The sequence below is a fragment of the Alexandromys fortis genome, unplaced genomic scaffold, assembly GCF_014885135.2.
Source record: "Alexandromys fortis isolate MF-2015 unplaced genomic scaffold, M_Fortis_MF-2015_v1.1 scaffold_132, whole genome shotgun sequence".
NCBI classification, from domain to species: domain Eukaryota; kingdom Metazoa; phylum Chordata; class Mammalia; order Rodentia; family Cricetidae; genus Alexandromys; species Alexandromys fortis.
Genome location: NW_026068055.1, coordinates 1,335,446 through 1,347,721, shown reverse-complemented (window position 1 = coordinate 1,347,721; position 12,276 = coordinate 1,335,446). Strand labels below are relative to the sequence as shown.

The window sequence follows — 12,276 nt, the reverse complement described above, 5'->3', positions numbered from 1 at the left end:
TTTGGCTAAACAATAAAGAGTTTTTAGAAAGCTCCTTTTATGTATTTCTGAAAGGTAAATATTTTATAGGGAAATTGAGAGTTGGAAGAAAATCTGTCCCATCATGTCTGGGTATTAGAGTTTTGCTTAATAACTTGCCAACACATTCTGGTTCCAAGAGCTGCGGTATTATGTGTGTGCCCAATTAAAGCAATTTCTCTTTGCTTTGTCTTCTAACTTAAGCTCAAGTGGCATATAAACCATCATTAAAAGGGGGGGGGGTGAAGGTAAAATGAGTCATTACAAACCTAATGGATAGCAACTAGTGTTAAAGTTATATTCTTTCACTCTGATTTCTTGCTCGGAATGAACTGCAAATTCAAATATTAATTGCCTTTGGAAGACATTATGATATAAATCATGGTTAGTTTTTCAATGAAACTTTTAAATGATACTTCTTGAAATTGGACTCAAAGGCTTTTTTTTCACTCAGTGTGTCTGTGTGTACATTCATGAAGGCATGGGTAAATGTGTGTCCTTCTACCACGTGGATTCTAGGAATCAAACTGAGCTTGTCGGGCTTGGACACAAGTATCTTTCTCCTGAGCCAACTTACATGAACATGTTTATAATGAAAGTAAGGAGGCTGAGGTTATAGTTCAGTGAGAGAACACTTGACTAGCATGCACAAGACCTTGGGTTTGGTCTCCAGTAGCTCCAAAAATCACACTAAGAGAATTCACAGAAAAAAAAAAGGGAAAATTCTTTTATCTATATATGTATGTCTATACATATGTGATACTTGGAATGAGAATTTCCCTAGAGGTTCATACATTTCAATACTTGGTCCCCATTTGGTAGGAATGTTTGAGAAGAACTAGGAGGGGTGGCCCTGTTGGAGAACGTGTGTCTTTGGGGGAGGACTTTGACTTTCAAAAGCCCACAGGTTAGTTCTCTTTTTCTTGCATAAAGGTAAGGACGTAAGCTCCCAGCTATATTCCAACACCATGCTTTATGGTCTGTTGCCACATGATTATTGCCATCATGGTCATCGCCCTTTGTAACCATCAGTCCTAAACTAAACATTGTCTTTTATAAGTTGCCTTGGCTGAGGTATTTTATCATGGCAACAGAAAAGTAACTAAGACAACATATATACAACATAAAACTTAAAATGTAGAATAGCCTTTCACTAGTAGGTCTTAGCACTAAAATAATGATTTAAGAACTATATACTTTATCTTGAGGTTTTCATTACTTCTAGTATACAGTACTAGTCTCAATCAATATAGTTGCTTCACAAAAAGTTACCTATTCTTAACTAAGTTTGGGTTTCTTCTTTTTCATATGCTGAACAAGAGATATGTTTGAGTACTGGCCCACAATGCTTTCCTGAGTATTGCACAACAACCTTTCTTACAAATCTGAAAGCCTTACCATTCACAGCCAGTGACACGGAATCCTGAGTGTCTTCAATGCCGTACATGACGTCACAGCGGTAGACACCGGCATCACTAGCACGGAGTTTGACCATGGTGAGGGAGGCATCGCCCACATCCTCAGGATGTGTAAGCACTGACACCCGTCCTTTGTAGTCCTGACCAATCTTGATATTCCCATCTTGGGCCACCAGGACAGTAGTCTCCTTTATGTCTTTTCCGTTTTTGTCCACTTCCATCTTAGACCATTTGATTCTGAGAAACTCACTCGTGTTGTAATTGGGCGGTAGGGTAGGCAGAGTGGGAAAATGACAAGGTAGGGTCACTCTTCCGGAGAGAGAGCCTTTAACAGGTGGACTGGTTTCCGTTTTCACTAGAGCAAAGACAAAATATCAGATCAGTATTCCTGAAAGGCTGAAGCTGCGTCCGTTGAACGCGTGACTGGAAAGGCAACAGCCAGAGAGAGTCATTCCGTCCTGAGTGTGTAGAGAACCGAGAATGATTTATATAAAGAAAATGGCACGGGACTTCCATAAAGCATTATAACAGTGATAGAGATTAATGGAGTTCTCTTTGTACACTGAAATATAGAGCTTGTTTGAAAGCATTTGTTACTCTGTATTTAACATGGAAATAAAAGGGGAAGAACAAGCAAACAATTAATGGTAGAAAAGAGCAGGGCAGGCTAGAATCGGTACCATAGACTGAGAGACTAGAACAAACTGAGATGCTGGGTGTTTGTGCCTATCAGTCGTAGCACTCAGAAGAATGGGGCAGAGGCAGGGGCATTGCTCTAAGATACAGTTTAGTTTAGACCACAATGAAAAACATTACTTCTTACCCTTCTCCTTCCCTTTCCACCCTTTCTCTCAAAAAAAAAAAAAAAATCTAGACTAGTATTAAGATAAACAGCTAAAGGGGAAAACTTATGTTTATAGATCAGAGAGAAAAAAAATCATTTAAGAAAAATGCCATATATATTACTTTGGGAAAATAAAATTTAAAAAATTAACATTAAAAGACAAAGTAAGAATTTGAAACAGTCCTTGAGAAGACTAGAGAAAGAGCAAGGCTCATATTTTAAGAGCCTTCTTTAGCCCGGCAATTGAGGCAGGCAAAGTTTCAAGGCCCGTCTGAACTTGTTACTTTTTAACAGGTCAGAGATGAGACTCCTTTAAGGTAACTACCACATTACCTTAGTGAAAAGAAAAATAAAACGGAAAGAAGAGTTTGAAAGAGCACTTCATGAGCCGGGAGTGAAGGCAAGTCTAAGTTCTGAAGAGCCCTATTTGGGCCCTGGTTTCAGCCAAAGGCCTCCTCATAATGACAACTTCAGCTGCGACCACTTTGCAGACAAACACCGCCTTTCATTATGCCTGGGCCGGAAAACCAGCTTCTGTTCACCTAGCGGGCCTAACATACTTATTTCTGTTTAAGCTCTTAAACATTTATTGACAAAGGGTGCACTGGTTACAATTTAACACCACTGCCTACAAAAGAAAACATCCTTTCTCCCTTCCTGGACTCCATCCCTCTCACCCCAGCCCTCCTGCCATTTCCCAGCCTTCACTAACAAGGCTAAACCAGGAGTTAGAAAGGAAAAAGAAAACTTAGTGTTCTTGCAAGCAATGCTAGCTACATGAAATGCTGGCCGAAAGTAAAGGATTGCCTCCAAATCAAGTGACGCTGTGACTTCTAATTACTGAAATGTTGTTGTTGTTACATTGTGCCAGTGACAGAGAAATATGTGTCCCCAAGTAGACATGCATCAGCAATGATATAACTCATTGAACCCTTTTCAGCCAGTTGGGTCATTTTCAAAATTATAGGAAGATATTACTCTCTTTAAGAAAAAAAAAAAAAAGGAAATTCTATTGCCAAAGACAAAAATGCAGCTTTAAAGATGGTGGGACTAAAGTTGGCACGGTGACTCATGCTTGCAATCCAGGGCTTGAGGCGTCAGGATAGGTGACTCTCCATTATCTGGAGACCAGTTTATGCTACAAAGAAAATTCCAGGCTTTTCTGGGCTGCACAAGGACACTCTGTTTCCTCCTCCCAAAAATATGATTAATATATAATGTCTGGTGTATTTATGATAGGAATCACTCACATATTCCAAAATTGCAGTGACTGTTACTTTTAAGACTAGCTCATGATTCTGTTAATCTACATATGTAGCTCGATCACATGATTTAACAAAATTAGTTAAAAATGAAGCGAGTTATTGGCTGCACTAAGTTATTCTTTAAAACATTACTGAGGTTTTTTATTTTGCAAGGTAAGGTAACAATCTCATTTACATTGCTAAACAAATAAAACCTCTAATTTAAAGTTCACCCTTTGAAACGAGCCAGATTCCTTGGTGATGATGTCCCCTGGGAGGAAGTGGCAAGCCCCCAACACACCCGAGACAGAATGTGTATCTTGTTATATCTAACCAAGCCATTTTTAGCACTAGTATTTATTAACTTCCTCCCCTGTCCCTAGATTCATTCCCACAGCAGTCTTCACTTTGTCTCACTCTCGAGACACCTGCTTTACTCACTGCCAGAACAGAGAGACGTTGAGTGATCTCATGATCTCTTCTACACATTTATAAAGTCTGTGGGAGACATGCTAAAAGTGACCCCTACTCATTCACATTCCTTTACTATAGAATGAAGTAAAGGGATGCCAGCATTTCTGTTTTATTTGCTTGCTAATCTATCAAGCATGGGGATTCTGAGACTTGCAAATTCTGTACCTAAAAATCTAATTTACACTTACTGAATATTCTACAAGTTCACACTTTCCATCCTAAAGAATCAGCTAACACTAATAAAATATAGTTGTATTACCACAAATGCTAAGGTTTGTTTTTAATAGAAAGAGGAGCGATTTTATAACAGTGTAGGATAGATGATATCTAATTCCTCAATATCTATTTCTAAATTACAATTGCTTTCACAATTATAAAAGAATAGGGGAAGACATAGGATTCAGCCAAGCTATCAAGTAGAGAACTTCCTGAAATATGGACATGATTTAATCACTCCTGCTATAATGAAGGGTATATTGAAACAAAAGATGGTGTCCGAGGGCTACAGACTGTTCTGGCCATTCATAAACACACAAATATTAAAACCTTCCCTCTGAAATGAATACACTCTTACATAGACTCTAATCTTCAGAATAAGATTAACCAAAAGATGTGTTGTTAGTACTTTTGAGTACTAAGACACGGGTCTTAATTTACCAGGTCACAAAAACCAAGTTAATCACATCTAAATATTTAAGAGTTATCTTAGCACTCTGTAGGATCATGTAGATAAAGTATGCATGTTTAAAGAATCTGCTACCTGCAGGAACTTGTCTGAATCTAGTAAAAAATGTATCCGGACAAAACCAGTGATTACTGCTCTCACAGAAGGTTTGGAGTCTATATAAGTACAGTAAAGGAGAACTACGCATTGTGTTATGAATGATCCATTACTCCCCATGCTATGCATAGACTCTGCAAAAAAAAAATGGTGTAAATTCCATCTGTGCAGACAGAGAAAGGGGCACCAGACAAATATCAGATTGAGAATATTGGGATTTAGTATGTTCTTGTTCAATTCATGATCTCACAACTCTGCATTCTGTTTTGTATTATTAGAGGGACATTAAAATAAGCAGGTATGATCAGTAATTAAGATGGTTTCTGATGTAATAGGTATTGTTAAAGCAGAGTGCTAAAGCCAACGAGTCAGTGTGACATGGTTGGTGTTCGTTAATGTGAACAATCAACCTTAAGAATCCTATGACCAACTAGAGTAGACAAGAAAATCCCTGCTTCCCCTCAGCAAGTTACTGCTGCCTAGCCCACTGTGAACAAGGAAACTGGCTTTATTTGCATCTTAAATTTGAATACTTTTTACTTCTGCCTCTCATAGGAAAGAACTAAATTTCCCTCATTTTAGAGAAACATTGACTATGTGTATTATAAAAGATGGAGCCTCAAATGGAATAACTGAGTGATATTGTTTGCTTTAATGTTTTCTAATTATTTGAAGGAAATACACCATGCATTGTTTTGTGTTCATTGTGAATCTTTATTTCAAATGAGGGATGTCTTTGTTTCTTCTTCCACTATTAGCCAACCCAAACTTTTCCCCATCCTCTTGACACTCCCTGTCTTTACTAGGTACTGTTATTCTTTCCTCTCTGGTCTCTTTATCTACTCTTTGGAAACTTCTAAGAAGATGGTTTTGGGGGTATTAACAGATACTGGAGTCTAGACTCCTCATCCTCATACCCACCACCTGAAGTAAGTTATGGTTTCATGTCCAACCCACCACAATAATCATCCAAAATTAACTCCTTGCCACCATCTCTGTTCTCCTATAATCAAATCTTAACAGAACAACAGCATAAGACTTAAAGAACTTGATGCTACATGTCCTTTGTGGACTGAAAACCTTTAGTGCGTGTTAGCGTACACAAAATAAAATCTGGTCTTCTAAAAAGCTTGCACGGCCCCAGACAGATGAGAAGTGTAAGACAATGTGAGGGCTGTGCCTTATGCTTCCCTTCCCCATTCCCTCCCTCTGACCCTTACTGGATGTGGAAAGCAATTGTTCTGCTTGGTGCTTCAGTTTCCTCTTTATAGCACACGGGTAATGGATGTTTTGGTTAATCAATGTTAAGCACTTAAAATAGCTTCCAGCTCACAGTGAATCCTGTCTACGTGACTAACGCTGCTTCTATTTATGTAAGCTGATCTCTGCTTATCTCTCTGCTTATATCTCCCTCTTTTCTTTTGATCACTACTGTCCAACAAGAGTGACTTTCCTGCTACTTGAACGAGTTTATTTTTCTAACTGATATATCTGTGGACACTTAGAATAATACCTGATACAAAGAAGGAATTAAAAAATATTGACAGACGATAGAAGGATGGATTGGTGAATGGATGAATGGATGGATTGATTGATGGCTAAATGGATGGGTGAATGGGTGGATGGATGGATAAGTGAACAAAGATGAGGAAGCCTTCAGTCCTGAAGAATAAATTAAAATAGAACTTAAAAAACCCCACAGAGGAAGTGTCAAACAAAAGGAGTCACATGTGAGAAGGAGGAAAGACAAGTTTGTGGCCAGGCAAATTATTTCAGAATGTCTGGAGCATGGGTGTGCAGAAGTAGCAGCAGGGTGTGCAGAGTCCACAAAGCAGAAGACGTCAGTGAAGCTCACCATGGGCCCTTCCAGTTCTTCCTGGTGTCTCCTTGGCTACACTAGAAACTAAAGTTAGAATTATAGGGTCCTCGTTGAATAGCTATGAAAGTGAAAGCTAGGAAAGACAGTGCCATGTGTGCTCACTGGCCACTTACCTTTTCATAGACAAAGACAAAGGGAGAGGGCTACAAATATTTGCTGGCAACATCTTTTAATTTTGCTAACTTAAAATTCTAGACTCCCAAATTTAATTTTTTTTTTTTTGGTATAAGAAAGTTTAAAGACTTTTTTTTAAAGAAAAGCAGTCCAGAAGAAATTAGAATTTTAAATATTCTCTACAGTAAAAGAGTCTTTTTACACGGTTCAACTTTGGAGGCCAGACATGGTAACACATATTAGTAACCTATCATTTGTAAGGCTTGAGTAGGAGACCCATGAGTCTGAGGCTAGCTGGACTACCTAATGAGAGACTGTCTCAAAAAAACAAAACAAAACAGAAAAACAAACATACAAACCAAATGGGCTATAGGTTACCAAAAGTTTCACTCACAAGAGTTTGTTATTTTGGTCTGTTTGGTTTACTGATATATGTGACATCCAGTAATACTTCACCTACAGATCATAAGCAATGCATAGATTTTTTTAAAAGTGATTCTTAGCTGTAGTGTCTCCATCTTATAATTCCATTTCCCACTGCTTTTTCACATCTTAATAAAGAACAAGTTATTCTACTTACCTTTAGGTAGTGCATGGGTTATTAATAAGGCTGAACACATCCATAAGACGCTTTTCATATTTATCAACATCTTGCCTAGAAATGAAAAAAAAAAACAAATTATATCACAAGTATTTATGGTGGTGGCTGGCCGAAAATCACATGTTAATAAGGAACTGGGTGCAATGAAAGAGGCAGTTCTCTGTGGACTGTAAAAACAGGGGGCTTGTCATAGGCAATATCACAGCATTGTAAGTAATATTTGAGTCACACTTGAGACAATAGTTACCAAAATAATTCCAAGCCCTAATGAGGGGACTTATAACGCTGGGTTTACATGTGATGGCCACAGCTAGGAGGGCACAGGAAGAACGCTAGAAATAACAGTCTCTGTAAATAAAGTGAAGAGCTGGCTCGAAGAGGATAAGGAACCCTCAGAATCTAATGAGAATGAGGAACGTGAGTGTGGACAGAATGAGAAAATGATGAAGGTGATGGAAAGGAGGTGCTGCAAGCCCAAGCACCCAGTGTGAGAACGAACCCACCGGTGGCTCCGGCAGACGCTTCACCAGCCAGATTAAGGCCTTCAGAAGGTCTGTGTTATAGCTGAAGCACAAACAGCATTCACTGTATAGGTGGCTGAACAAACAAAATAAATGTACCCCAAAGAGCTGCTAATGACAAAAGTAACCAGTTTTAAAACACTCCCCACAGCCTTCGAGTCTCAAGAGTAAACAATGAAAGGAGATATCCTTCACTGAAAGTCAGAAAACACTGACCTTGGCTTAGCTACTAATTTACTGTACGCTTTGGGAAAGACGTTTTGCAATCGGAGTCACAAAATGGGCCCTTCCAAGTCTGGATTTACAGAAACCGGCCTGGGCTGAGGGTTTGTTAGTGTCTCCATTTAAGTATCTTTCAAAGACCCATATTTGGGAAGTTTGGGCCTGAACATGGCTTTGCTGGAGTTGGAGAAACTTCCAGAGATGGTACCTAGTGGGCGTTCTCAGGTCGTCAATGTGGTGTCCTCAAAGGGAATGTGGGCTGTGGCTATCTTCCTCTCTGTTTGCTTTCCCATTGGCATCATATGAGCAGCCTATTCCACCACACGCTCCGGGGCATGACATGCTACCCGGCCACGGGCCCTCACCCAGGGCCAATCAATCATGCACTTCATCTTCCAAATCTGGAGAGCAAAATAAACCTCTTTCTGTGTGCGTAAGATGATTGTCTAAGCTTTTTGTTATAGTCTTAGACTCATAGACATATTACTGTTTGAATATATTCAAGAACACTTTGTTCCGTACAGCCAAAGATATCTTCACTGGCTCATATGTAAGTTGGTACCCAATTGAACTCCCTTTGCCTTCCTTAAAAAAGAAAGTCTGTATTACGTAGGAAACCTGGACTGAAATAAGTAAATGATGAAAGATTCCAAGTCCAGTTTGTGCCCAAATATATTTTGATATTCTGTGAGAGCTACTTATTTTTCTTTAATAATATTCTGCATTTGATCTTGTTTCATAAATCTTAAAACACTACAACCAAACTAAATGAAACTGTGAAATGCTTAGCTTGTGGGTTTATGGCTTTACCTGTGTCTTGATGGGCTGACAGTGTTTGAGAAATAAGAGATATTAATTTCACAGGCAAGATGAGCATTTATGTCATAAAATCATATTAAATATAAATATATGCAATCCCTGAATATTAATTTAATCCAGATAGAAAGCCTTCTTTTAATCCTATTTCTAAATAATACTTTGTTTCTTTAAAGAAAAATTAGTCTGTTCCTGTTTTAGTTTTTAGGACATCTTTATAAAGTATTTCTTAATGTTTGAACTCTACTGTTAAAGTGTCTTAAATTCAAATTCTGAATTTTCTACTTAAATTCTCAGATTATAAGGAAATAGTTATGCCTCTCTAAAGTTTACTTCTTTATTTACTTTCCAAGTTTGAAAATTAATATGCACTATAGAAATGATTGCAAGACCCGAAAATATTGCAAATAAAATATGCTGTTCATCTCTAACATAGTCAGTACTCAGTGATTATTATTAAAATCAGTAACTCAAGCTTTCTGTAGATGCTCTAATTCTTGCTTCAGGTCACTAATAATAAAAGATTTGAAGCCCTAAGTCTTACTTTGGATCACTTTATGTTTATAATACACTGCCATCACTTACGTTGGCTTTAATCATTACTTTGAAATATATTTTTCTGGCCAGGGCGGTTGCTCAGTGGGTAAAGGCACCTGCTATGGAGTCTGATGACCTGAATTTGATCCCTAGGAACTACTTGGTCAGAGAGAACTGACTCTTTCAAGTTGTTCTCTGAGTTCTACATGCTCACTGTGGAACATTTGCAAATACCCAAATACCCATAAATAACACATAAATGTAACAAAATATGTTTTATATCCACAGAGCTACTTACTAACTCCCACAATATTCTATAGTTCTAGGCTCAATACCCCTTGAAGAGGGTTAGTAGACCAAATGTTTAGTCAATATTTCCACTTTGAAGAACCAGCACTCCTTATGAAAATAAGTGTATATGTAGGACTAATGGGGATTTGAAACACATATTAAACTGTCTAGCTGAATATCAATAATACCTAATAAAATATTGGACACATCAATATTCAGACAGTCAAATCTTATAAAACCAAGAGAAAATGATGAGTTTGACTCTAGAACATAGCCTCCACATTCTTACTTCCTGCCCAGGACAAATGCCAAAAAACCTAACTCTTTATATACCAACCTTAATCTTTATAAACAGGTCTGTATTTTTTCTAAATTAAAGAGAAAAATCTCTCTTCATATCTACAGCAAGTCTTCCCACCTGCCCAGAGACTATTATTAAAACTAAATTTAAAGAATAAATTCAGTGCATTAAAAACATAGATGTGAAACACGTTTGGGATGCACTGGTATTAAATTACAAAAATGTGCTTGAATAAATTTCTCCAAAACAAATATGAGAGCTCTCAAACTAAATCCCAGATCTCCAACGCAGTGGAAAATGAACCAGAAGATCCGTATTCTGAGGTCCATATTCTGATTGCTCGGTCACCAGCAATAAGCACACAGCGGCCTCCCACCTTGAGTTTTGTGCTGGAGGTCACGGGTGCTCCAGCTAGCCTCTTCTCTATCTCCACTCCTACCTGCCCCTGTCAGCACATTTGCCACACTCAAACTGAAGGATGATCAGCCATGGCTTTGGTGACTATGTCTGAGAGTCGTTCCTGATTTGGGGTGCCTCAGATCTGTATATCTATTGTCCCATCATCGGCATAAGTGAACATGTATTTCCCTTTTTTTCTTTTTCAGTTTTGTGAGACCTACACATGTGTCTCTAAATAAGGTCTACCACATTTCTTCTGCATCTGAGCCTAACGAATGAGAAAACTGACTCTGTTTCTAGCATGCCTCCAACTCCCATTTCTGTTCTTCTGCTCCAGCATCTGTCTGTCTGTCTCGTAAGTGTGGTCTGTCAGTGATAACAAATCTCTGTACATGGAAATACTGAGGAGATAAGCCCGCTAGTAGTCTCTATATTTAGCCATATACTTCAGTAAAGTCAAAAATAGGAAAAAAGCCATCGAACCCTCAAGGTCCAGCTGACTGCAGCTGTTTAGTTGCCTGGGAAACAAAAGACAAGGTCAACGGAACTTGTATCCCTGCGAAATGTTTGCAGAGAAGAGGGGCACCGCACACCAGGAATAGACTGCCAGGGCTCTATTAATCAGAGAGTTAGTATTCTCCCTCCTTCTTAGGAAAGCCTAGATGAGCGAAGGTAACCTAAGGACAAAGACACAATGGTTCCATCTACCATCCTGCCAAAGAGTTGTTCTGGACCACTGGTTGTCTTGGATACCTCAGTTACAAATTAGATATACTAAGCATTACATATTATACTATAGTGCTTAGTAGTGCATTATCTCAGGAAGACTCTCCAAGAGATGCTCCTGGTTTGTACTTCCCAGTATTGACTGTACCACAGGAATCTGTCATAGCCGATACCTAGATTCCTGGACCTAGACTCAGTTAAGCTTTTTACTGATGTCCCTTAGCACTCTGTTCCCTGCTAGGGACTCTGCTTTCATTCCTCCATCTCTGCCATGCCTGTTCTCACTCTAACACATGACATTGCTTTTCTTATGTATTTGTGAATTATCTTCCTCTTTTAACCAACACAGAAACCTTAAGAGAATACCTTTAATATTTTCTTCACTTCTAGTTCTACAATACCTAGGATGTTCAGTAACCGATTGTTTTAAAATGATGACTATATACTTACTTCATGTCACTAAATAATTCTCCCTACACTGTCCCCTTTTATTCTCTTCTATTAAAAACACATTTCCAATCAAAAAATACAATTTTCCATGGTATAGTAGAAATGTTTGCTCAGCAAGTTCCTTGGGATGAATTCTTAGGATGTTTCAAAGCTTCAACTATTAAAAAAAAAATGCTTCAAGTCAGGCGTGATCACTCACACCTTTAATACAAGCTATTGGGAGGCAAAGACAAGCAGATCTCTGTGAGTTCGAGAACAGCCTGGTCTACAGATCAAGCTCCAGGACAGCCAGGGCTGTTACACAGAGAAACCCTGTCTTGAAATACCAAAAAATTTGCTTCAGTCTATATGTAGTAGGGAATACCTGTAATTCAGCACTGGCAGTCTGGATGAAGCAGGAGGATTGAAAAGGCAAAGGAAGTTGGGGTCCAGAAGAAATCCCAGACTTGCCTTGTTACCTACCCAGGCCCTGTCCTACAACAGACCAATCCATCAATAAAACACTGCAAAAAAAAAAAAATCCTATGCATCTATCTTAAGTGATATTCCTACTGTTATGGGCATAACATGCAAAAGTAGAAGTTCCAGGTGAAAGGGACACACTTGTCAATACCCTTTGCTGGCAAATTAAAAAAAAAAA

The 12,276-nt window shown here is 38.5% G+C and overlaps 1 protein-coding gene across 3 annotated transcripts in view; it reads right to left on the bottom strand.

The window, feature by feature from the left end:
• Vcan (versican) overlaps nucleotides 1-12,276 on the bottom strand; it is a 98,342-nt gene that overhangs the window by 80,060 nt on the left and 6,006 nt on the right. For all 3 annotated transcript variants that reach the window (XM_050119851.1, XM_050119852.1, XM_050119853.1), the window contains exons 2-3: nucleotides 7,353-7,427; nucleotides 1,417-1,791 (exon numbers count right to left, since the gene is read on the bottom strand). In XM_050119851.1, coding sequence (XP_049975808.1) covers nucleotides 1,417-1,791; nucleotides 7,353-7,422 — 445 coding nt within the window. In that variant the 5' untranslated portion in view covers nucleotides 7,423-7,427. The remainder of the gene's footprint in view (nucleotides 1-1,416; nucleotides 1,792-7,352; nucleotides 7,428-12,276) is intronic.